Consider the following 27,504-nt stretch of genomic DNA (forward strand, 5'->3'; position numbering starts at 1 on the left):
AAGACTAAATAAATTCTTTGCCTCCGTGTTTACTAATGAGGATGTTGGAGAGATACCAGTTCCGGAGATGGTTTTCAGGGGTGATGAGTCAGACGAACTGAACGAAATCACTGTGAACCTGGAAGATATAGTAGGCCAGATTGACAAACTAAAGAGTAGCAAATCACCTGGACCGGATGGTATGCATCCTAGGGTTCTGAAGGAACTCAAAAATGAAATTTCTGATCTATTAGTTAAAATTTGTAACCTATCATTAAAATCATCCATTGTACCTGAAGACTGGAGTGTGGCCAATGTAACCCCAATATTTAAAAAAGGCTCCAGGGGTGATCCGGGTAACTATAGACCAGTGAGCCTGACTTCAGTGCCGGGAAAAATAGTGGAAACTATTCTCAAGATCAAAATCGTAGAGCATATAGAAAGACATGATTTAATGGGACACAGTCAACATGGATTTACCCAAGGAAAGTCTTGCCTAACAAATCTGCTTCATTTTTTTTGAAGGGGTTAATAAGCATGTGGATAATGGTGAACCGGTAGATGTAGTGTATTTGGATTTTCAGAAAGCGTTTGACAAAGTCCCTCATGAGAGGCTTCTATGAAAACTAAAAAGTCATGGGATAGGAGGCGATGTCCTTTCGTGAATTACAAACTGGTTAAAAGACAGGAAACAGAGTAGGATTAAATGGTCAATTTTCTCAGTGGAAATGGGTAAACAGTGGAGTGCCTCAGGGATCTGTACTTGGACCGGTGCTTTTCAATATATATATAAATGATCTGGAAAGGAATACGACGAGTGAGGTTATCAAATCTGCGAATGATACAAAATTATTCAGAGTAGTTAAATCACAAGCAGACTGTGATACATTAAAGGAGGACCTTGCAAGACTGGAAGATTGGGCATCCAAATGGCAGATGAAATTTAATGTGGACAAGTGCAAGGTGTTGCATATAGGGAAAAATAACCCTTGCTGTAGTTACACAATGTTAGGTTCCATATTAGGCGCCACCACCCAGGAAAAAAGATCTAGGCATCATAGTGGATAATACTTTATCCAGCATAGCTCTCTGCTTCAACGGCAGGGGAGAAGAAAAACTGATACTTCACGCATATCCAGCATAGCTCTCTGCTTCAACGGCAGGGGAGAAGAAAAACTGATACTTCACGCACATCCAGCATAGCTCTCTGCTTCAACGGCAGGGGAGAAGAAAAACATACTTCACGCATATCCAGCATAGCTCTCTGCTTCAACGGCAGGGGAGAAGAAAAACTGATACTACACGCATATCCAGCATAGCTCCCTGCTTCAACGGCAGGGGAGAAGAAAAACAACCAATAAGGGCTGAATAACAGTCTGGGTAAAACAAATAAGCATGGGTGTAGCTTGCTTATTGCGGCGGTTACTTCCCCTACTACCCCTAACTAATCAAGCTTGATATTTCACTTGGATGCAGCTCCATCACTGCTCTCTACATTAATGGTGGGGGTGGAAGGGAAATAGAACCAAAGAGCTAAGAGAAACAGATAAGTATGAGAAAAAAATGTGTGAAGCTTGCTGGGCAGACTGGATGGGCCGTTTGGTCTTCTTCTGCCGTCATTTCTATGTTTCTATAATACAATGGATTGATTAATATGCAAAGCCAAGATGACCTTCGGTAGAAACTTTGAATTAGTACGGAGGAACACCCTATTGGGTGGGATAGATAAACAAGAATGTTTTGGAGGGGAAACTATTCCTATTGTTCAAGAAGCTCATAATTTAGGAATAATCCCAGATTCTAGATTAACAAAGAAACCACAGATACAAAAGATGACTAAAGCAGCATTTGCAAGGTTACGCTTGGTTAGGCAGATTAAATCATTTTTATCTCTATCAGATTTTCAGTAAAATAGATTATTGCAATGCTGTTTAGGTAGGATTACCACAAGAATTAAGGGTGTTACAATTGGTAATGAATGGTGCAGCTAGGGTTTATCATAGGAACCTTATATCATGAACACATAACCTCAGCTCTACAGTATTTACATTGGTTGCCAGTGGCTGAAATGTTACATTTTAAAATGTTAGCACTTTTGTTCAAAGCACTGCACATAGATGAGCATCCATTATTGAATTTGGTACAGACTTACAATAATTTCGTAAATTACACTCAGCAGATCAAATTTTACTAAGGGAACCAAGTTTTAAGGATTATATTTATCAAGAAATGCAGAATAGGAGCTTGTCAATAACAGGACCGAAAATGTGGAATAAGAAATGATTTGAGAAAAATGGAAGAATTGAAATTTTTTTGGAAATCTTTAAAAACATTTCTTTTTAAACAGATATGTTCTATAATTTTTATGTTACTGTTGGTTTTAGAGTTTTATCATCTATGAATTTTTATGAATGTTTATTATGTACGCCGCACGGGTCAATATGTTTGGATGTTGCGGGTTGTAAATGTAAAAATAAATATTGTGAAAGAATTACATATATGGTGGATAGTAAATGAATGCTTGGAGTAAACTGATTCTTTGGACTGATATAACTGCTACCAGGAATAGTACTTTCCATGATGAGAACTTAAGTGAAGTTAACAGTTTAAAAGGATTTATGAGCTGAGAAAAGACAACATTTAAATCACATGGAACCATCAGTCTATGCATTGGAGTTCTGACATCCCATTGCCCCTTCATGAATTTAGATGTTAGTGGATGAGTAGAAGTTTGCTTACTGTTCATCTGAACATGGTATGCCGCTATGGTGCTAAGATGTACTGAAGATGTGGCGAGATCTGAATCAGAAAGGTGGAGTAAGTACTTTACAAATGTTTAGGTTCATAAGAGAACAGGTCCAAGTGATCTGATGGCACCACTTGGAGTATCTAGTCCATTTGAAAGCATAATTTCTTCTAGTCTATGCTTTCTTGATGTGACTTGTTTGTCTATTTTTCTAGGCAGATCTGGATCCATGATTGAGTGCTCACCATTCAAGCTGTCAGGTTGAGGGCTGGGAAGCTGGGATGATAAAGCACCCCTTCGTCTATGTTAACAATGCAGGGTCCATTCCCAGATGTATGGAAGGCCTGCTGGAGAGTTGAACCAGATATGCAAACCATATTTGTCTTGGCCATGCTGGAACTATAAAGATTAGACATGCATGATCCTGGAGAAGCTTCTGTACCATTCTGACAATCAATGGTATCAGTGGAAAAGTATACATGAGGCTGGTTTCCCAATCGAGCAGGAAAGGGTCCTGAGCAGTCAAATTGCTGGGTAGAACTGACAGTTTTTTCTGAGGTGAACAGATCCAATGATGGCTAACCCCTTAAGTCAAATAGTTTTTCTGATATTGATTGCCGAAGTGACAAGTCGTGTGGATGAAACACACTGAGGCAATCCCTGGAAGATAGATGGCTTTGTAGAACACTACATTCCTGGCTGCTCAATCCCAAATCTTCAGTGCTTCCTGGGAAAGAGATCATGAACCTGTGATTCCTGGTTTGACAGATATAAAACAAGGCAATTTATTTGACTGTTTGAATTAGGATGTGTCTTCCCTGAAGGTGTGAGAATGCTGAGAATGCTTAACTCTAGCAGGTTAATTGGAAACTGGCTTTCCTCAAGAGACCAAGTGCCCTGGTTTCTAGAGGATCATGTGTGAACCTCCATCCTTTGGTGGAGACATCTGTGGCCAGTATTAATTGGAGCACTCAAAGAGGAGCTTCTTTGAGAAATGAAATGTAACCATCATGCAAATCTCGCCTCATGTCCTATGATCTGTACCAAAGTCAATAGTGGTTGAGTTAGCTGATCCTACTGAGAATTCAGGCCCCATTGAAGGTAATGGATATGGATGTGGGTCACCAGAACTACACGGATGGCTGCCACTATATATCCTAAGACCACGCAAGCACTCTGGCTTTTGAGTGCAGAGAGGAAAGTAGCTAATGAATGAGTGATCTTATGACATTTTCTCTTTCTAAAGGTAGGAATGCTCTCTCCTGGAATGAGTCTATCCACACTCCAATGAATCTGAGCTAGATTTGAATTTTTGAAGTTGTCTAGAAAACCCAATCATAAGAGAAATCTATTTGTGCAGTGAACGGAATACTTCCTTCCGAGAACTTGCTGTTATTGGCCAGTTATCCAGATATGGAAAACAATTTACTTCTTGATAACGCAGATGAGCTGCTATCACTGAGACACATTTCATAAAGATACTCAAAGCTGTCGCCATCCAAAAGGAAGTACCTTTTATTAGTAGTGGAAGAAATGACCTAAAAAGGAAAGGAAGGCTAATGAAAGGGGGGGATGGGTGTGTGAGCATATGTATCTTTTAGGTTCCTTTCATCCTTCTGTATGTAAGGAAGAATCATTCTGAGAGAACATTTTGAATTTCTCTCAGAATAGATGTTTGTTCAATTTCTTAAGTCCACAATAGGCCTCAATCCTCCTGACTTCTTGGGGAAGAGGAAATATCAGGAGTTAAAGCCCTGTCCATGTTGGGACATGAGGATTGGCTCTATTGTTTATTGTTAATGAAGTGATTGGAATTCCAGGCGAAGCTATGATGAATGTAACAAATCTAGTCTGAGAGGCATACTATGCAGGACAGACGGTAGTCAGGAGAAATGCAAACAGTAACCAACCTGCAAGATTTTGAGGATGCAGCATCTTTGGTTATCTGATGCCACATTTCTAAGACAGTCTGGATTCTTCCCCCCACCAGAATAGAGAAGCGAGGACTGTTTGGAGGGATCAAAAACTATACCCGGGTTTCGATTAAGCCTCTTGTATGGTTTTAAGATGACAGCATTTCCACTATCAAGTTCTGCCTGGAAATGGCTGATTATGCTGGGCTAGAAAAGGCAGCAAAAGACCAGTAAGGATATCCATGGAAGTACAGCACTTATATATGAAGGAGCATCTCACAGTAAAGGACCGTTTGGGAGACACTGAATGATATTGTAGTGATACTGGCTACCTATTGAAAAACAGACTGAATACAAAACACTTACCATCCTACATAAATCAATGCACAACAACAAATTTAACTGCCTAGATAACATGCTGCAAAAACATATACTGCAACGAAACACTAGATCAGCAAATAATGCCCTTTTTGCGATACCCCTAGTCCCATCAGCCAAACTCACCAGCACAAGACAGAAAGCCATATCAATAGTCGGACCCCAACTGTGGAATTTTCTACCTGATACCATAAGACTGCTAAACAATACAAAACAATTCAAAAAATTACTGAAAACATGGCTGTTTAAACAAACCTACAAAAACGGCATTGGTTAAACAACTCAGTCACACGAATCACAGCACCTGTCAACCCCACCCAACACCGAGCACTTCCATAGTAAGAAATACATGCGCAATTATCAACATCTCCCTCCTGTTCTACATCACCTTGGACACATATAACATCAACACCTTAGATAACCCTGTGCAGCACATACTAACAATATTTCAATAGTATCCCATAATAAGTCACTTTCCCATCCCCCCTCATATAGCAACACCCCATAAGATTCCATATTATATGGAAATACTAGGACCTCCATAGTCTTCACAATAATATAAATGGCACAAGATGGTCTTCTATATTGCATTGTAAATTCCACTATATTTTTATGCCTAGATCTTAATGTACATATTTCAAATGTTTAATCACTGTCCTCATTGTTAGTAACATTACCTACTGTAAAAAATGTTTTGTTCTTTTTTTTTAACGTTAATCGTTAATGAATGTAATATGTTGTTTCAACTGAGAACCGGAGTGAAGGCATCTGCCAAAGCTCGGTATATAAAAACATACAAATAAATAAATACTTTCTGATCTTTAATCTGAGCAACTGTTTTCTGAGTTTCTCACTAAAATGTTGGTCAGCGAAACAAGATAGCCAACTTTTCATGGACCTCTTCCTGAATGCTGCTTAATCTAAGCCATGCCATGCATAGAGCCTTGACTGAGGCCGAGCTTAACGCCTTGTAAACAGACTTGAAACGGTGACAGAAACCCTCTTCATCCAAAAGTGGTTGGGGATAATAAGTATCACTTTCTACAGACTGTAGAAAAGGCTTTTACCATCTGAATGCAGTCCTGAATGTATTGTACCATATAAAACGTGTGGATAGCAATGCGAATAGAGAGTATGGAACTTTGAAAGACTCTTGCCAAAATTTTCAAGTAGTCTGTGATCTTTCCCTGGAGGTGAGACTGAGTGAATTCTGATTTTTTTTGCTATATAGAAATGGGCAGCAAAGACCACTTCTTCAGATCATTATTATTTATTTTTTTTTTAAACAATGGGATCATAATTATTTTTATATAAACTGAGGTAATTTCTGGAAATCGAGATACCTAAGTATTTAAACCCCTGTCTAGCCCTCCGAAACCACTCCTCTTCCCTTGGAGTTTTCCTGGGAGGACTGACCAACTTCAGCTCTGATTTTGAGTAATTAATGACATACCCAGAGATTTCCCCAAATCTATCAATTAAATCCATCAGTGCAGGCAACGATTTCTTTAGCTCAGTCAGATATATTTAACATTTCAAATTCAACTACACAAATCCGTAAAACCTACCAGAAGCGCTTATCAGAACAGACTAATCACACAACCGGCGAAATCCGCTCTAAGGAAACGTGCACTGTCGACAGCGGGCCCTTCACTTTGGAACTCACTCCCTCCAGACCTGCGTCTGGAACCATGCCACACTACATTTAAAAAGAAACTTAAGACTTGGTTGTTCAAACTAGCTTTCCCCTAGAACCAAGAACAGGACAAAAGTCTTTTCACTCCCACAATGATATTTTTCAGATCTATCTTATTCTTCCTTATTCAATTAGAGATTCATATATTCATGCTGTCTACATACAGTCTACATACATATACTCATGTGGACTTACATATCTCCATGTTATTTATTGATTTATTAACCGCATGTTTATTAACGGTTTAATAGTATTTACTATTTGCTTACTTCTATTAATTTGTTTCAAAGTAAAAACTTGTTACTTCGTTTGTTTCAATGTAAAAACTTGTTTACGTCTTTTGCTCAATGTAAAACTTCGTTGTTTAATCCTGTTCTATGTAATCCGCTAAATGTAGCGATTGTTACTGTTCTATGTAAACCGGGGTGATATGTATATTATACAGGAACCTCCGGTATATAAATTATTTAAATAAATAAATATATTAATGTGTCATCCACGTATGATGACACTTTATGTTGGCTACTATTATAACTAAAGCCCTTTATATCCTCAGAAAATCTAACTGCCTGAGCCAATGGCTCTATGACAAGATCAAACAGTAGTGGAGACAAGGGACACCCTTGTCAGGTTCCCCTACCAATCGCAAATGGGGCAGATACAATCCCATTTGACTCCACTCTTGCCAATGGCACAGAATACATAGCCCTCAACCATACAATAAAACACTCTGGCTGGCCAAAGTGTCACAAAACAGAAAACAGATAAGGCCATGATACCCGGTCAAATGCCTTATCTGCTTCCATTGAAATTATCACTCCAGCAGCAGCAATTTTATTGGCTAGGTGTATTAAATTTAGTAACCTCAGAGTATGGTTTACAGAGGAATGCCCCTTTATAAATTCCGTTTGGTCAAGATGGACCAAACGGGGCAAAGCATCCTCAAACCTAAACTGCAAAAACTCTGCTAATATTTTCACATCCATATTTATAAGTGAGATGGGCCTATACGAAGCACAGTCCAAAGGATCTTTACGGATTTTGGTATAAGTACTATCCTGGCCTCAAACAGGGATCCCGTTCTGGCTCCTGGTGAATGCAAGTAATTAAACAGAGAACATAACTGTGGGACCAATTTTCCTACAAAGGCCTTATAATACTCCAGGGGAAAACCATCTGGTCCAGGACTCTTCCCTCCAGCCAAATCCTTGATTGCTCTTATTACTTCCTCTTGTATCACCTCCTCAGAAAAAAACAACCCCTCCTCCTTTTCCAATTTATGCAGGTTCAAAGGGTCTAAAAAAAGCCTTGACCTGTTCCTCCTCTGGCTGTAACTGTGTCTGATAGAAACTAGCAAAGCATACGGCAAACATTCTATTAATATCAGATGGGATTCATTTTCATCTCTAATGCCATAAATTACAGTCTGCTCTTGTTTATCATTTATCTCTTTCATCAATGACCCTGCTTCCCCTCTTCATAATACTTTTGCTTCGAAAACTACATTGCTTTTTCTATATTATCAATTTGTAACTCTTTTAGTTTAACCCTAGCCAGACTAAGTTGCCTCAAAGTCTTTGCTGAGCAGTATACTTATGGGTTTTTTTTGTAATTGAAAAATTTGTTGTTCTAATATTTTGTTTCTTTCATCTATCCCTAATTTGATAGCTAAAATATAATATCATATGTCCTCTAACCACCGCCTTCATGGTTTCCCACCTTACCAAAGCATAATATTCAGAGGGAGGATTATATACCTGGAAATCATCCAGCATCCTGAAAGCCTTCTGCCCCAACAATGTACCATTTAACTTCCAACCCCTATCAGGCCTCACCCCTTTGCTAAGGCCAAAACGTACCAGCACCACATGGTGGTCAGAGATGGTACTAGTAAGAATATCTACATCCACAACAGCTGCAGCCATCCTCTGGTTACATACAAAATAGTCTGTCCAACTGTGAGCCTGGTGTCAAGGCGAGAAATACATGTAATTTCTACCTGTTGGATTTTTAGTTTCCACACATCCTCCAAATTATAGAGTTGCACTATGTTGCGGAATCCTTCTCCCTAATCCCCCAGATAATCTGTGTTGCCCTGTCTATTCTAGGATCTGGGCTATAATTCCAGTCCCCTCTCATACAGAGTCTAGTGCCATCATACCCAGCCAGGACTTTACTCAGCTTCTTAAATAAAGTAGACTATCCAACATTGGGACCATACACATTGACCAATTTAATTGACTATCCATATACAATACCCTCTACAATAACATAATGTCCCTCAGGATCACAATATGTTCTATTAACTTGAAATGGCAAAGTCTTATGAATTAAAATGCATACCCCTCTGTATTTAGATGGAAAATGATGCTGCCATAACCTGTCCCACCTAGCTTCTTTTAAGTTTAGCATGCTCCTGAGGGAACACGTGTATCTCTTGCAGGAAGGCAATTGCTGCCCCCTTGTTCTTTAAATATTGACGTATTCAGGTTCTCTTTACCTGTGTAGATATCCCCCGAACATTTAAAGAAACAATTTGAAAATCAATCATGAACCTGAAAGATGTAGTAGGCCAGACTGACAAACTAGCAAATCACCTGGACTGGATGGTATGTATCCCAGGGTTCTGAAGGAACTAAAAAATGAAATTTCAAATTTATTAGTTGAAATTTGTAACCTATCATTAAAATCATCCATTGTACTGAAAGACTGGAGGGTGGCCAATGTAACCCCAATATTTAAAAAGGGCTCCAGGGGCAATCCAGGAAACTACAGACCAGTAAGCCTAACTTCAGTGCTGGGAAATATAGTGGAAACTTCTCTAAAGATCAAAATCACAGAGCATATAGAAAGACATGGTTTAATGGAACACAGTCAACATGGATTTACTCAAGGGAAGTCTTGACTTACAACTCTGTTTCATTTTTTTGAAGGGGTTAACAAACATGTGGATAAAGGTGAACTGGTAGATGTAGTGTATTTGGATTTTCAGAAGGTGTTTGACAAAGTCCCTCATGAGAGGCTTCTAAGAAAACTAAAAAGTCATGGGATAGAAGGCGATGTCCTTTCGTGGATTACAAACTGGTTAAAAGACAGGAAACAGCATAGGATTAAATGGTCAATTTTCTCAGTGGAAAAGGGTAAACAGTGAAGTGCCTCAGGGATCTGTACTTGGACTTGTGCTTTTTAATACATTTATAAATGATCTGGAAAGGAATATGATGAGTGAGGTTATCACTTTTGCTGATGATACAAAATTATTCAGAGTAGTTAAATCACAAGCAAATTGAGATAAATTGCAGGAAGACCTTGCAAGACTGGAAGATTGGCAGCCAAATGGCAGATGAAATTTAACGTGGACAAGTGCAAGGTGTTGCATATAGGGAAAAATAATCCATGCTGTAATTACACAATGTTAGGTTCCATATTAGGAGTTACCACCCAGGAAAAAGATCTAAGCATCATAGTGGATGTTACATTGAAATCATCGGCTCAGTGTGCTGCGGCAGTCAAAAAAGCAAACAGAATACTAGGAATTATTAGGAAGGGAATGGTGAATAAAACGGAAAATGTCATAATGCCTCTATCGCTCCACGGTGAGACCACACCTTGAGTACTGTGTACAATTCTGGTCACCGCATCTAAAAAAGAAGATATAGTTGCACTGGAGAAGGTACAGAAAGGGTGACCAAAATGATAAAGGGAATGGAACAGCTCCCCTATGAGGAAAGGCTAAAGAGGTTAGGGCTGTTCAACTTGGACAAGAAACGGCTGAGGGGGGATATGGATAGAGGTCTTTAAAATCATGAGAGGTCTAGAATGGGTAGATGTTAATAGGTTATTTACTCTTTCAGGTAACAGAAGGACTAGGGGGCAAGTAGCACATTTAAAACTAATTGGAGAAAATTACTTTTCACTCAACATATAATTAAGCTCTGGAATTTGTTGCCAGAGGATGTGGTTAGTACAGTTGTGTGACTGGGTTTAAAAAAGGTTTGGATAATTTCTTGGAGGAGAAGTCCATTAACTGCTATTAATCAAGTTGATTTAGGGATTAGCCTCTGCTACTACTGGCATCAGTAGCATGGGATCTCTATATAGTGTTTGGGTACTTGCCAGGTACTTGTAGCCTGGTTTTGCCACTGTTGGAAACAGGATGCTGGGCTTGATGGACCCTTGGTCTGACCCAGTATGGCAATTTTTTGTTTCTTATGTAGGACTCTATGTAGTGAAATATACTTTCTAAACCCAGCTCTTCGTTCCACCCAATACTGCGGTACATTTGCATCACAGAAAAATACCCTTGTATATTCAAAAAATTTTTGAAAACGAACATGTGCCTGCAATTTAAGTTATTAGCACTTAACAGAGAAATGCAAAAATGCGGGGCTCCCTCAGCATGCTCCACCTCCAACAGCATAAGAACATAAATTGCCATGCTGGGTCAGACCAAGGGTCCATCAATCCCGGCATCCTGTTTCCAACAGAGGCCAAACCAGGCCACAAGAACCTGGCAATTACCCAAACACTAAGATCCATTGCTACTGATAGGGAATAGCCACTGCTATTAATTGCAAGTAAATTTGATTAATAGTGATTAATGGACTTCTCCTTCATTAGTAAGAAAAAAAACATATCCAGATCCAGGAAAAAAAAAAGTCCAAACACTAAAAAAATAGTAAGTAATTTCTTTCCTAAATCATATCTTGAGGTCAGTCTTTCTGTAGTGCTTCTCTTTTCTCCCTCAATTCACAAAATGGCCTCCCACTTCCAACAGTTCCCCCATTGTCAGCCTGCAGTCAAAATCGAGCCCTTTAAGAATGCCTTTACTGTTTACACTGTTTCAAATATATGTTGCATTTTGCCTGCCATGACTTTAAGGTGCCAACCCCAAGATTCACTAATGTAGGTAAATTTAACAAAGGCCCATTGAAAAACCCACATTCACAATTTTTTCATTTGTTTTTTTTTTATGTATACTTTTCCATTATAGATCCCAAAATCCAAGTAAACAATTCACTAATTTTTCTTTAAGACAAAAATTCCTTAATACAAAAAAATTTATTTAAGAGGGAAGTGTTTGTTTCATAAACTTTCAAGAGTACCATCCAGGTTACCCTCGTTCTTGTTTTTAAATTATGAACAAACCACCTGTCCCAAGTGGCCCAAATATTCGTGACAAGGTGGTGAGAGCCAGCATGATGAGTAAAGCTAGTAATCCTGGGGAAGGGGGACATCACAAATGTGGATCATGCACTGTATGTGATAACAGGGCCGCCATCAGGAATTTTGAGGCCCCATACAGCCAAAATGTCTGGGCCACAAGCATTCAGTGGATAAAGTATATGCAACAATGTTTGCAGCTGTTTTATCTGCAAATTCAAAGCGAAAAGAAAGAATAAAAAAAAAACCTCTTCTGTGTCTCTCTCCAACCCACCGCAGCTCCTCTTCCTGTCCCGGGGCCCCGGATCGCTGACATCACGAGGGGAGGAGGAGGGCAAAGCTTTACCCGGAGCACGGGCGTGGCCATCGCTGGGTCCCTTCTCTTTGAAAACCCAACTTCCTTCCTGAGGAAATCCTGAACCCGGAAACAACGTGGGCCACAGCAGGGCAGGAGTGAAAGCGGCGAGTGAGCATGCAGCGGCCGTGCTACCAATGCCCAGGGAGGGCCTGCTAGGCGGCCATAGTCCAGTCCACCTGGCTACATGAGCAGGGCTAAAGTTATTTGGGAGGGGGGGATTTATCCGATTAACTTCCCTAGCCGGATAACTTTTGAATACGGAGTAACTCTCCTAGCTGTCATGGGGGGGGGGGGGGGGGCAGGGAAAGAAAATGTTTTAAGAGGCGGATTTTCAGCCCAGGGTCTCCCCATATTCCTCCCCACCCCAACCACCACCCAGTTCCCAACTTTGAGCTTCCTGCACCTTAGGCTGGAATAGGCTCCCTCCCTAGACTTACTCACGTGCTGTGCAAAATTCCACCTTTCCGAGGCTGCTTTTCAGTCTTACCCGCAATCGACAGCACCATCCGAGCTGTAGGTATAGTGAGTTATGGCAGGGTTTACGATCTCAGCAGAGCAGTTTGTTTTTTTTTTACCTGCAGCCATGTGCACGCTTTGCTCCGGATACAGCAAGGAGTTCTGTGCGCATAAAACAGGATGTGCTGCTGAGGGCCCGCTACAGCGGGCCCCCATATGTGGCAGTAGATCCTGGGGCCCCATACTGCAGGCCCAAGAATACTGCCCTGATGGCGGCCCTGTGTGATAATACTATTGAAGGAGACTTTTGGGTTGATCCTAATACTGGACGAAAAGTGAGCCACACTTGTTTGACTGATTGTACTACGAGCAATGTAGTTTATGTAATTATATGCGGTTGTCCTACCTTGAATAACATGCGAGATTTAATAGGCAACCAATGTAAAGATGACAAAATAGGTGAAATGTGATCACGAGGACCCGGCAAGTATACTGCAGCTAAATTATGGATTACCCATAAAGCATGCAGGACTGTAGCCAGGAAGACCAAATAAGCCACCTTACAATAGTCAAGGCCAGTAGTTCACTAAAAGCATTGCATTTTTTTTTTTTTTTTTTACTTTTTCCAGTTTTGTAGCCTTAGATATATGAGAACAAGATTTAGCCAACAGGAGATTGTGTGTTGATGGTGCAGCCACATTCACTACGTTCGTAAGGGTGTGTGCATGCAGGCTAAAAAGGAATAGGAGGCAGGGTTCAGATAGATTCAAGAGTTAAGTTAGACAGAAAATGATGTGGGGAAGTAGACATTCCATCTAAGGGGGTGACAAAGGGAAGGGAAAAGGAGGTTGAGGAAAAGTTAAGTAGTAGTTGAAATGCATGATATTTTGTTACTCCTCAAGACCAACAAAGGGTAGGATGGATATAGAGTGCTCATTTGTATTTTAGGCTTAAAGGCAAGTGCATGAGGTGGCAGCATGAATCCCTAGGATTAGTACCAGCTGGAGTCAGGATTTAATGGATAGAAGTCCAGGAAATGCGAGACAAAGTGACAAGTTTGATTCAAGAGAAAAGAACAGCACTCGCATTTCACCTTGCCTCATCTTGACCCTGCAAAGACGCTGAGCTTATATTGTGGCTCAAAGATGACATGACAAGTCGTTTGTTTTTTTTATTTCCTACAGTGAAGACAGAGAAGAGTGTGGAGAAGTGATAGAACCCTGAAAGATTTGGAGTCAATGCGAAAGAGCAACTTGGGAAATCTCGAAATGTGTCATTCTTATGGAGGATTTAGTGGCAAAACTTGAATGGATAATCCAGGATTGTGTGGAGGTCTACAGACAGCATTTATTCGATATTGCCATGGACATTTTGTTAAACACTTTTCAGAAAGCAATGACAGAGAGCGTATTACTATCATGACATTGCAATAAGGTAGCTAGGACACTGCAATAAGGTAGCTAGGATATGCAAGGAGATAGTTCTTGGCTAGAAAAGCAGACACCCTAGCTTCGACAGCTACTCTTCATCCCAATACTACCTACCTATGCTTGAGTCAGCCTTGTCAATGAGTAAAGGGCTGTCAGCATGGCAAAATCAGTGGTGTGAGAACTCCTAGTAGCAGTGCAAGCAAGCACACAACTGAGTCTGTCAGGCTGCGAGTACAGTAAAGTAAAAGTCTTTGCGTGCTATGCATTCCTTGTGTAGAATGGGTCAGTCTGGCAGGTCTACAAAACCCAAGCTTGTTTAATAAGGAATCAATATCATGGATGGTACGATGTTTAAGTATTGTCTTTTGCCAAATCTAAAAGTACTAGTATTTATTTATTTAGATTTATATTCCTCTTTTCACACTTTTTTCAGTGCTTCAAAGTGGATTACATTCAGGTACTGCAGGTATTTCCCTATCCCCAGAGGGCTTACAATCAAAGTTTGTACCTGAGGCAATGGAGGGTAAAATGACTTGCCCAAGGTCACAAGGAGCGACAGCAGGACTCAAACCCTGGTCTCCTGGTTCGTAGCCCATTGCTCTAACCAGTAGGCTACTCTTCCACTCATAATAGTTATGCTTAAGAAATATTAATACAAGCTGCTATCATTGTTTTCTAATTATGCCTGCCTCCAAGTACCTTTATTTTTGAGAAAGTAGAGGTGGGGACAAGAATGGGGGGCCCATAAGGCTGGTAGGGTTAGCTTACAGTACCTGCATTAATGACAGCCCCAAACAACAATTAATTACTCCTGGGGGAATTCTGCACAAAAAACTTAAAATTCTGCAAACTTTATATTGGTCAAAATAACAATTTACTTGACAGTCTAAGTAATTACATTTTAAATTAAAACAGAAAAAAGGTTATTACTTAAAGATGCAGAACTTTAAATATTTTGAGCAGAATATCCCTAGAAATTCACTGTAAGAGTGTCCCTTCTACTCACTCTCCCTACTCCCCTGGCCACTTTGCCCTCTCAGGCCCCAACTCCTCCACCTGTCAGTATCTCTCCCCTCTACCTCTAGGCTCAATCCCTTCCACTCTATCGCCAGTCCCAGATTTTAACCCTGTTCTCAGTACTGCCCCTCACACAGGCTCCCCTCTGTCCCTCCCCCTCTCACGCTTCCTCTCTCTAATACATATACACATTCCCTCATACAGGCTCCCTCACTCTCTCGCACACACACACATCCCCTCAAAGAGGGCCCTCTCTCTTACATACACACCCACACAAGCTCCCTTTCTCTCTCACGCATACATCCTCATACAGGCTACCTATCTCTCTCTCTCACGCACCCCTTCACACAGGCTGTGTCTCACACATACACAAAATCTTCACACAGGCTAGCACCCTCATATACACACGATCCCTTTTTCATACACATGAGCTCCCAATCTCTCACACACATACACACTCCTTCACAATCTCCTCATATAGGCTTGCTCTCTCTGAAACTCACATTCAAACATCCCCCCACCCCCCGCTCTCTCACCCTCCCCTCTCCTCTCACATACACATTCTCTCTCACCGGGGCCTTCCATCTTCGCCGTGAGCGGAGCACACCATTCGCAGCACACGGGGGCCTGCCATTTTCACCACGAGCGGAGCACGTCCCGCTGCACATGCGGGCCTTAGTCTTCGCGCTATCCGTTTGTGGCATGCCGGGGTCTCCTCTGCTACTTTCTGCGCAGAATTTGGCAATTCTGCACGGGGGGGGGGGGGGGGGGGGGGGAGAGATTCTGTGCAAATTCTGCGCTCTGCAGTAGCGCAGAAATCCCCCAGGAGTAATTAATATAGTTGGGTCTGATGCCTACTGGAGATGAATACAAAGAAATGTCTATGTATTTGAACATATACATTTTTGTAGGTCTATCTGTAGGTGGAGTGGAATGTATATAATGGTATAAATTGTGGATCACCCTGAATACTCCAAATATTTTTTCAGGTCATGATATTCTCCATTGTTAAATATTAACCAGTATGTGCTGTTACATCTATTGCCCTACCAAGGCCAAAAAGATTTTAAACATGACTTATGTAACTGTGGACAAAGTGGTGTGAATGATCATTCATATGGTTTATTGGCCAGATAAGCATAAATTAATCAATAAGACTAACCAATTGAGGCCATTCTGATGCATAAACCACAGTAGGTATCTATTATGTTGGAAGAGTCTGTGATGGAAGCTGTGGCTAAAAATAGTCAGTCCAGGTTTTGGGAAAACTTTTCATCCAACATCTGCATGTGATATATCCCTTGGTCTGCCTCTTATGTGGGAAAAAACACTATTCCAAGAACAGCACTGATATCTTAACATCATGTTTAAATAACTGGGCTTCTAACCTTCATATCTGATGGTAGAATCGCATCCTTTCTGTGGAGTCGCCACCCTCAGGAATATCTGTTGCCTCCACGAATGTCTTCGGGTCCTTATAGGGCTGTCACAGGCAACATTCCCAGGGATCTCTTTAGACTCATAGTCACTACAATTAGAAATGGTTATAACTGTTTAAGAATAAGGTAAAGCTACCAAGTAATTTGCTGAACACTCAATTCCATTACTAACACTATACCTGTGAACATAACAGAAACAGTTTTAAGTTGGGTAAATAAACAAGTATCCTGCATTTCATACACTACATCTTGGGAGCTTAGCATAGATATTTTCATTCGGACAGATAAAATCTGTTATAGCATTACAATGACAGAAAAATGACAGTTCATCAATAGTTTTGATATACTCCTAAGGAAACCACTCTACAGAGCAAAAGTGCATTCCTACAATAGAAATTAAATATACCTTCTCATCTGATCACACGCCAGAAATCAGAACAGCAACAGTAATTTGGCACACTAAACGTAAGATGCACAGAAATGAATGAAATAATGAGGTTCAATCTGAACCCTACCTTTTTTTGTTGTCAGAGTTATTTTCAGCTACAGGAGCCAGAAATTTGAGAAAGTTTGGCACAGAGGAGGAAGAATGAAGCCTCTTGCGTAGAGCACTTCGGTAAGACATGCTGAGAGTAGAGTTCAGAGTTCAGAATAAGGTGGTGATCAAGTCAGCAAGCAAAGCAAAAGTAAATATACAGAAAGCTTCAAAATACACAAGCCAACAAGTCACACTACCGTGGAGCTCTTCCAAGAGAAGACATTTTCTTATCCACATAAATGAAAAAACAAAACAAAACAAAACATATGAACTAAGAATTAGAGAAAAATACCTAGTTATTGTTCTGCTTCTAACTAAAATGCTTGCAGTTTTAAGCTGTCATCCTGTAAATGAATAAATGTCTTGCAGTATAATAGTTTCTCATGGGTTTTATGACATTCTGGATCATGCATCTCCCAATTTTTCAATCCTATAGGAGAAGGCATGGCAACAAGACAGCCTTACTTCTAGTTCACAAAGCCAGGAGGACCAGACAGGATTTAACTTCCATCCAGTCTCTCGCTTTATTAGCAAGCGAAAAACACTCACACATTTAAAGCAAACAAGAATAACTTTCAACTAAATATGCTCGTTTCTTTCAGTGGCTCAGAAAGGTTTTAAATGGAGCATTTCACTCCACAACACGAGACAATGTGAAACAGTGCTTCCAGAATGGTTAAACCACACACAAGCAGAATCTTCTTTTGCCTGCAGTAATGAGAACATTTCAGTTTCTATTTCATGACATCTACAGAATCAGAAACATGCAACACTGTAAAATCAAAACAAACATGCCTTGTCTCACCTCTTTTGCAAAACATGCCCACTTTGTTCTCCACTTGAATTAGGCTTTAATTTTTTAAAAAAGTTTGGAGAGGAGGCTGATGTTACAAGACGAGCTGGAGGAGGTGGAGTCACTGGCTGAGCAGAGCAGCTCTTAGACTCGCTTGTAGGTAGGCTCAAGCTAAACATAAACATTCCAAGGAGTGAGGGAGGACGAGAGAGAGAGAACGCAACAGAGAAAAAGGAGGGGGAAAGCAAAAGGAAGAGCAAGAGGGAAAAGGAATGAAGCAAACATAAAACAGCAGGAGAGAAACAAAAGATTAAAAAATCCCTCAGTTTCCCTCATTTTTAAGTAGCCATTGAATATTATTGTATATGGAAGGAAATCCTTCAACATTTGAAAAGCAGTAGCTTTGAGTTGGCCCCATTACCCAAGCAGAATTGTTGCATTACTGAGGTGCAGGTGATCTGGTTGGGCCTGGCTGCACCAAGGTGGAGGGAAGGAAGATGGCTGTCATTACTAAGGTGACGACTGCTGTCAAAAGAGCAGTACTGAGGCTCCGCCTTGGAGGAGGCACCACTCCAGCACCGCCCAGACATACCAACCAGGGAGAGGGGTTTTGAAAATATAGGGTGATAAAGAAAAATAATAAAGACAAAAGTATTTCTTTTAACAGAAATGACTTTTATAGAAAAAAATATATATATACTGAGACTTTGAAATCTATTATAAGAGAGGAACAACTTGCAAAAGCCCCATAGGACACAAATTATAATGAAAACATGATACATAATATCTTGCAGATTTATCAATAAATGAACATTTTCTTCTGCATCTCTTCTTTTAATATTTTACATCTTAGAGTATCAGTATGGTTTCATATTCTTCACTGAAAGGTGATCATAAAAGATCATACAATAAAAAACCCAGTTCAGCTCTAATGGCATGGCATCTTCACAATAAATATAATGCAGAGATATACATAAATATATGAAAGGCTGGTCAGAAGAAATATTTTAGAACAACTTTTACAAGCGGGCATGCCATCTGAAAAGGGGACCTATGTGGTTTCAAAAGATCATGTATGACATCTTGCAATAACTTATGCTGGTTTCACAACTTGTAAAGGATCCCAGCATAGGCTGGAGTGTAACTTCCAGCTCCCACTGGCAAAGTATGTCCCACCTCTAGTTCAACTAAGAGAAGAGAAAGAAAAGCAAAGTTTTGGAAGTGAGCAGAACAGGCATCTGGTTTGCTTCTCTGTGCCAGGCCTTCATTCAGGCATGTTTTTCTTTCAGTAATAGGCTTGGCACCGAAAAAGGAGCTGGCACGCTTACAGGTTTACCATTTGCCTGCCAGCACTGCTGTTTTACACAAGTAAAATGGAGAACCACGTCATTCTGCAGAAGTGAATGTTTATTGCACGAAATTTTTATTTTTAGAAACGCTTTTACAAAGTGACAGATATAGCTCCGTATCACATCTGTGTGCATGGAGAACAAAACAGGCTCTAGTCGAGGAGAGCACCATGCGCCCACCGCTTCCCTCCCCCACCTCACACACGCACTTTCCCAGCTCAGACTATTTTATGAATTTTGTTCCAGCACTGAGATTTCAAGGTATATGAAAACTCAGAACAAACTATGCCAGGAGCTGCCAACTTAGCATGGAAGAGGATCTCAGGCTGCCAAAGCCAATGCAGGCCAGAATAATCATGCTTTGATTTAATTTGAACATCCTGGATCTTCCATTATCCCCACCACCACACTCCCCAAGTCCATGAAATGCATTAGTTTCTATGAAAGAAACCACAGAAGCAACTTCCACATTTTATTCAAACCCTCTTTTCTGTCAGCATGCAACATTTCTGATTTGAATGAGTCTTTAAAAAAAAAAAAAAGAACAGCATTAGCAAATTTATTAGACTACCTAGTGCACCAAACTAGGACACACCATGACTTTGAAGATCTTATAGTCCCAGCTGACCAGCTCCTTCCTCCTCCTGGGCAGGTAGGTTACCTTCTTTGTCACTTGCATAGAAAGCACTCTGAAGGACCATGTGCACAGCCACATGTAAAACCAGAATGAGAAAGCAATGTCTCTCTCTTCTTTCTCTGGGCTCAATGCAATAAGTCACGTTAAAACTCGTGTGCTTAAAATCAGAGCAGTTTAACACATGCTCTAAAAACATTTTCAACTCTTGGTGCATGAAGCTAATGCAGCTGCAGTTTTAAAAAGCACATAAACCTGAAAAGACATGTTTAGCATAAAATTTGATTTATGTGCATAAACATGTTCTTTCTGCCACCGATTTTCAGACAGTTGTTCCATCCATTGCACTCAGTGCAATGGATTATTAAAATGTATTACAACTTGGGCTGCCAAAAAAAATTGTTCATGGGCTCTCCAAATGCTACAAAATGTGGCCGCTGCCAGATGAATCACTGGAAGGCCATGTAGGGATCACACTACCCTTCAACTTGCAAATGACATTGGTTACTTTTTGTTCAAAGGGTTCATTTTAAGTTGGTAATGCTAGTTTACAATGCCCTGGAGCAGGGGGGGGGGGGGGGGGGGGAGAAGAGCACCTTAGAATTGTAAAGTCCCACCAGTGTTTTGCAGACGATTAATAAAAATTTGTTATTAGTCCCATTCCATAAGGATGTTCATTTGGAAGCTACTTGGCAACAAGCATTTTCTGTCACAGGCGTGGTCCTATGGAATGCAGAACGGAGTAGCAGCCTAGTGGTTAGTGCAGCAGGCTGTGAACCAGGGAAGCCAGGGTTCAAAATCCCGACACTCCTTGTGATCTGGAATAAAAACCCTAAGTTTCACTACTGTCCATGCAGCAAAATGGATTCTTACTTCATTTGGACACTGCCTGTATTTCAGTGAAATACAAAGATGATGAATTTCTGACAAACTGCAATACATAACTGATTTATTTCCTTTGCAAGGCACAGTTTGCCTGGGCCTCTTTTAAAGAATAAAATTTTCTCTCAGCAAAGAGGATCTAAGACCATGCAGGCCAGCATATCTATATGTGAGGGGAGACAGATCCGAGGCGTCAGCAAAGCTCAGAAGTACCTGGCAACACAGCCTCCAATCCTAAGAGGAGCCATATTAAAGTCAAGTCATCTCTCTGGTCATCTCTCTGCCACACGGCAGAATAGCAGCCCTCCTTAAGAGACGGAGGGAGGCAACCAGTTGAAGTGAAGAAGGAAGAATCAATCAGAATTTGATTCTTGTTTATTTATATACAATTTACAAATCACTTTCCAGCTCTCACAATGAAATCTTTCAAAGTGATGTACGTAGTTAAAAACAAATACAATCATATAAACAAAAAGCATGTAACATCAAATTATTAAAAACGCTGCACACGCTCATCATTGTTATTTCTTCCACAGGCTAAATTGCTACAAACTTCATCGGACACCGATCACGAGGCGGTCAGTTTTTCCTTAAGTGATGTTCCTATTTTCATATGCATGAAACCACTGAATATGCATATCCTAACTCTTAAAATCAGCAGGGAAAAAATGCATGGGGCTCAGCTAAGAAGATTCCATCCACACCATCAAGAAGCCACCCGAGTCATCACACCTCGCTTTGCCCTACAATTAATCTGTTAGATGAGATCCAGTGTCCTGTAACATTGCTTGTAAGAGCATCTCAAAAAGTATCTCAGAAAAATAATTTTTTTAAGGTATAATAGGGCTCTTCCCCCCAGCACTTTTGGAAAATGTAAGAAACGTAAATTAAGATGCCTTATGCAATTTTCCAAATATTCTGTTCTGCGTGAAACATTAGTAAAATCCTTAATCAACTAAACATTACAATTCTGAAGCTTAGAGGCAGAGGATTCAACCATCTCTAACTGGGTTTTAAAGTTAGTAATCTGACCATCAATTCTAGTTTCCAAAGAATCTAATCTTATGTTAAGATCTTCCAACTTTGTTCTTTGGTCTCTTAAAGAGCAGCTGAACCCAGCCACAACGCTGGATGCACTTTGGGACCTTATCACCGCTGGTTTTGTTGGTACCTGGAAAAACTCACCCTCTCTTCCAAGAGGGGAGACTCCCCCCCAATGCCTGTCTCATCGAAGCAGCTTCAGTTCCTCCACACTCTCCAAGGCTTTCGATCGGCGTCGAAACCGAAGCAAAATCCTCTGCAACAACACCGAAAATCACCGGTGAATGAGGGAGAGACAAGGACTGTGTCAGCAAACCTCCTCTCTGGCCTTCCACAGACTCTCCAGCGATGTCATTGCCCTGTGACGTGGACGGGAGAGAAGAACCGGCAGTCATCGGGGCCAGCAGTGTGTGAAGATCCGGGGGGACTTAGGGTGACCTCCCCTGATAGTTCAGACGCTCCCTCTGAGATACTTAAGTTTGAAGAAGGGAAAATTCCTTCTATAAGTAAATTGTTCTGCCAGTTTCTGGTAAAGGGCCTCCCCAAAACTATCCAGAGGCGTTGGAAAATCTGACCCAATTCTTGGAAAATTCCTTGCCAGAGATATAGGACCGTGCAACTCTCCTAGTTACCTTTGTGTCTGAGCAAGAAGTTAGTGATGTTATGAGGAGATATTTTAAGAATATATCAGCTCGTTTTCACAATCAAGTAAGTCCGTATTTACCCGGACTTTGCACGTGCAACTCAGGAGAGATGACGGGATTTTCTTCTTTTAAAATCTCAAATAGTATCTCTGGGGTTTACTTTTTGTTTACAATATCCTTGTAAGTGTGTTATTCATTCGCAGAATGAATCTGTTGTTTTCTTTATATCTGAACAATTGAAATCATTTATTAATTCTAGGAATATAACCACTATCTTTAGATAACAGCTAGATATGAACGCTTGAAGATTATATAGGTAGTGAAGCCTTGATCACGTTAAAGCCTATTTCTTGTATGAGAGGACCTTTATCTCCCATTTATTCTGTCCTCCTCCTTTTGCTCAATATTACTTAATTTGGAAAATGTGCATACAAATTGAGGATTTTCCTTGGATTATTTTCTTGTTCTTTATATTTGATATGTTATTTTCATTTTTTCTGGAATTGTTGTCTTACTTGTATTTGCTGAAAATAATAAAATTAAAAAAAAAAAAAAAAGAGAAGAGCATCTCAAACCCTGCGCTACTTTATAGCCAGAGTTGAACTTGCCTGGTTCTTCTCAAGGAACTAGGGAAGTCCTTTTTCATCCAGGTGCAGAGACTTACAGCCTGCTTCACAGTGACAGGGAGTGTTTGGTACCTCCAGCTACTTTCACAGTTCAAAGACCAAGAATCTTCAAAGTAGTGAGACAGGGATTCGATTTCTGGGTCATGTCTGGGTTTAGTAAGTCAGAACGGTCTATAATATATAGCCAGGTCCAGCTAAAAGGCCGTGTTACACTTCTGCTAATATATTCATAACTGACAAGCTAATAACCATAAGTGCATTTACGATTGCTAAGTTATTAATGTTTTATCTGGTAACCTAATACTTATAATAAAAATTCTCTCTTCTGAATCAAACAGGTGTGAATTCCTAGGCTAATCGGGTCACATGTAAAGGTAAAATAAGTGGTCATTTCTGGAACACTGTCAGTCCCTAGGGGGCGGGGTGGGGAGGTCAGTATCTACACAGCCGTTTATGCTTATAAAACTTTACAGGAGCAAGCTATATCACTTTCCATTGCCTCAGATACAAACTGTGAGCCCTCTGGGGATAGGGAAATATATACAGTACCTGAATGTAATCAACTTTAAAGTGACATGAAAGGCGGAATATAAATACAAAAATTATTATACTTTTCTAGTGGCATCCTGAGAGCTAACCAATGAGCGTGGTGGTCTTATGGGGGTATATTTATTTTATGTCATAGAACAGTCTACCACAATTTGGTACAGCACAACTTAGTTTAAATGTTGTAAATATATAGATAACAAATTAGCAAAGTAATATCAATATTGAACATAGTATCACAGTAAACTCTACATAAATCAATGCAGATAAATAGGAGACAGGCAGAAATAAAGATAGAATATTAACAAAGAACAAGAGAACAGAACACCTCCCTTATACACCCTCCTCTATATATAAGCCAGTGTTCATAAGAAATCTGGTGGATTCGAGCTCAGGGACTCTGAAGAACAACTTGCTCTGTGTTCCTCTCACCTCATCCAACTAAAATAAGCAAATGCTATTCTTTATATATCCCACTGCAAATTAGATGTTTCAAAGGCATTTTATTTTAGTACCAGTCCTTTGATCTCCCATTTGGTAAAAAAAAACAAAAAAAAACCCACCAACTGTTTAACTTATTATCAGCTCATTGGTATGGTATGGTTACTAATCTTTAGCATTTGATCTTCACAGGTGATAAGAAATACTAAATGTCTTAGTCTTTGATGTCCTCAGAGATAAGAACATAAGAACATGCCATACTGGGTCAGACCAAGGGTCCATCAAGCCCAGCATCCTGTTTCCAACAGTGGCCAATCCAGGCCATAAGAACCTGGCAAGTACCCAAAAACTAAGTCTATTCCATGTTACTGTTGCTAGTAATAGCAGCTGCTATTTTCTAAGTCAACTTAATTAATAGCAGGTAATGGACTTTTCCTCCAAGAACTCCAAGATACCAGATGTTCCTTGGGGCCATCCCAGCTCTATCAGCTCATTGTTGCCAGAATGTCTCAGGAATGCAGGGAACAAATGGTGATAGTGTCATGCCTTTATACAATCTTTGTACTTAAATGATATGCAATATATTGATTCATACTCAATCATTAGAACCTGTTATGATCCATAGCTATCTATTCACGGTACAAAGTCTTCTGGAGATCTAGCTGTCTAAAATGATCTTTCCACATCCGATCATCATTTATTTCAGAAAGTAGCTTAAAGCTTTTTATTTCTCTGGTAAGATGTACTCAGTTTTAATTGCTTGTTTTAGAGTCTGCTACATGTGGCATGATAAATAATTGTTCAATGTTAAAAATCTATAATCCGCTCTGAACTATTGGTCAAGGTAGGACAGAAAAATAGTTTTAAATTAATCCACATTTCTGCATATGAAATATGCTTCATGCGTAGAAAAATGGATTTGCATACAAATTTGTGTTTTATACACAAACTCCTGCATCACAAACTCTGAGTTCAACCCAGAGTAACTTTAATTCAGCTCTGACCAGGAGATAAATGTAAAGCATTCAGGAAACATGCATCAAGCCTATGCACTTTTCTACATCAGGGAGTAACAGTTAATAGAGATGTGCTTTCGTTTTTCACAATTTCCGGTTCAGTCCAAACTGAAAAGAGCCTCTCACAAAAATTTGGGGGATTTTTGTTTTTTGTATTAAAAAAGTCTACCATCCCCCTTTTCTACCCCTCAACAAAAGCTTGGGGCCTTAAGTCAAGTTCAGCTGGGACTCAGGCCCCTCTGACCCCTTCCTGCCCTGCAAAATCATCTTCAGGGCCTGAACCTACCCAGCTGGTCTGAGCCATGCTGAGTCAGGACCTCTTTGGAACCTATGATCCACCTGGAGAACTTGCTGGAACCACCCTAGCCCCATTTACTACTATCGTTGGGGAGGAAAATCATCAAGCAAGGGGCAGGAGCAATGCCCATAGCCCTTGCTTCCATTAATTTCTTTAAAAAATGGTGCCTGTCATCTCATGGCTGGTGCCATTTATTTTTTTTGTTATAATGGACTTGGTAGGGGCAGGAGCTACGGATATCACTCCTGCCCTTTTCTTGGCGATTCTCCCCAATGGAAGGAGTAAGTAGGGGCTGGGGTAGTCCTCAACCCCAGCAAGTTCTTCAGAGGATCAGAAGGGCCCAGAGAAGCCCTAACTGGGCACGACTCAGCCCGGCCATGTAGGCCTGGGCCCCGACGCTAGTTTTGTGGGGCAGGAGGGGAGTCAGAGAGGCTTGGACCTGAATCTTTATTGAAGGACTTGTGGGGATAGAAGGCCTTGGGAGGCCCATTCCATTTTTTTTTTTTTTTTTTTATTTAGTGTGTTTAACTTTTTTTGGTTTGGGACACAACCTGAACTGAACACATTAAACAAACTGAAAAATGAGGAAACCAAAACCTGATGTGAAAAAAAACAAACTGAAAAAAATTATTGAGTCTGCGCACTCCTAATAACTAATGCTTTCATTAACATGGGATTTAGATAGAGGAGTACTAATTTATGCAGGACAGTTTTACACTAGTTTATGTGGAAATTTTATACACTCAAAACTTTATGCATGGAGAGTAAAGTCTGCACACAAAAAATGTGCACACATTCACGAGTAAAACTGTACACAGCCCAGCACACTCTTACAGTTTTTCCCCAAACAGTTTATTTATTTAAAATATTTATATTCCACCTACATTGAGTACATCATGCTAGGCGGATTATAAAGTAAACATAAAACAAATCACAATCAGAAAAACATTAAAAATTATTTTTAAAAAACTATACTTGCTGGATTGCTTCAACAAATGGAGCAGTTTTTACTGCCTTCTGAAACAGCTTAGAGTCAGATATTCCTCAAACATCGTCTGATAAGCTGTTCCAGAGAATATCACCTCCAATAGACAATGTTCATTGCCTGGTATCTTGAAAATGTATGGCTCTTGCTGAAGGCATCTCTAGGAGTTTTCTGTCAGCCGAAAGTAATGATCTTTTAGGAACATAGGCCTTAAAACGATCGGTTAAAAATGACAGGGCATTTCCTTGAACTAATTTTAACCCTCTGCTCTACAGGCAGCCAATGGAACTGACAGAGCAGAGGCGTTGCATACTCCCGATGCTGGGCCTTTAGTACCAACCTAGCTGCTAAATTCTATAGGAGCTGTAATGCTTGCACCCTTGATTTTGGGGTCCCCAAGTATGGGACGGTGGTGAGAACAAAAGCTTAGACTATTATACAAAAATTGGACTGTTCTATTAAATGTCTACGATGTAAAAGTTATTTTAATTTCTAATAGGAAGAGGAGAGAACAGAACTTAACTGCTTTTTATAAGTCAGTAAAGGATCAAAATAAATCCCCAGGTTACGAATCAAATCATGGAATTCAATATTGACCCTCATCATTGATCAACCAAAATGTTTGGGGAACCCCTCCAGCCAATAATTTCTGGTATATGTGAAGCTCCAGTCTTGTTCCAGATCAGGCGTGTTCACCAGCTGTTGGCATGGGTACTAGTAGGTCCACCTACTAGGCTGTATCAACCATGTCACAGTACAAGGATCCACAAATCTTACACCATTATTTACCATTTCAATGAATTTACTATCATCTAAACCCCCACTCGAATACTAATGAGATTACATTTTATAAATTGCATAATCTCATATGCTTTTGAATCTAAAAGATGCAATCAAGTCTTCACGTTTAATCCCTACATCCTGTGATGCAACTTGTGCATCAGTCACCTGATTCCCCCAATCAACAGTCTGCTCAATACTGCTAAATTTACTGGAATATAAACCAACCTGCTTACATAAAAGAAGGCCATCATTCCCAGACAGACCCAAAATTCAAAGGCAACCTTTAAATGATATGTTCCTCTTAAATATATTCAATTGAAAATACATGGTTATTTCTCCTAGACAATCATGTT

The 27,504-nt window shown here is 40.1% G+C and overlaps 1 protein-coding gene across 5 annotated transcripts in view; it reads right to left on the reverse strand.

Annotated features, from left to right (window-relative positions):
* TBC1D1 (TBC1 domain family member 1) overlaps positions 1 to 27,504 on the reverse strand; it is a 480,914-nt gene that overhangs the window by 177,441 nt on the left and 275,969 nt on the right. For 2 of the 5 annotated variants that reach the window (XM_029589471.1, XM_029589478.1), the window contains 3 exons: positions 17,919 to 18,077; positions 17,091 to 17,201; positions 16,525 to 16,664 (listed from right to left, as the gene is read on the reverse strand). In XM_029589471.1, coding sequence (XP_029445331.1) covers positions 16,525 to 16,664; positions 17,091 to 17,201; positions 17,919 to 18,077 — 410 coding nt within the window. The remainder of the gene's footprint in view (positions 1 to 16,524; positions 16,665 to 17,090; positions 17,202 to 17,918; positions 18,078 to 27,504) is intronic. The other 3 variants (XM_029589507.1, XM_029589498.1, XM_029589488.1) reach the window with 2 other exon arrangements.

The sequence above is a fragment of the Rhinatrema bivittatum genome, chromosome 1 (genome assembly GCF_901001135.1).
Source record: "Rhinatrema bivittatum chromosome 1, aRhiBiv1.1, whole genome shotgun sequence".
Lineage (NCBI taxonomy): Eukaryota > Metazoa > Chordata > Amphibia > Gymnophiona > Rhinatrematidae > Rhinatrema > Rhinatrema bivittatum.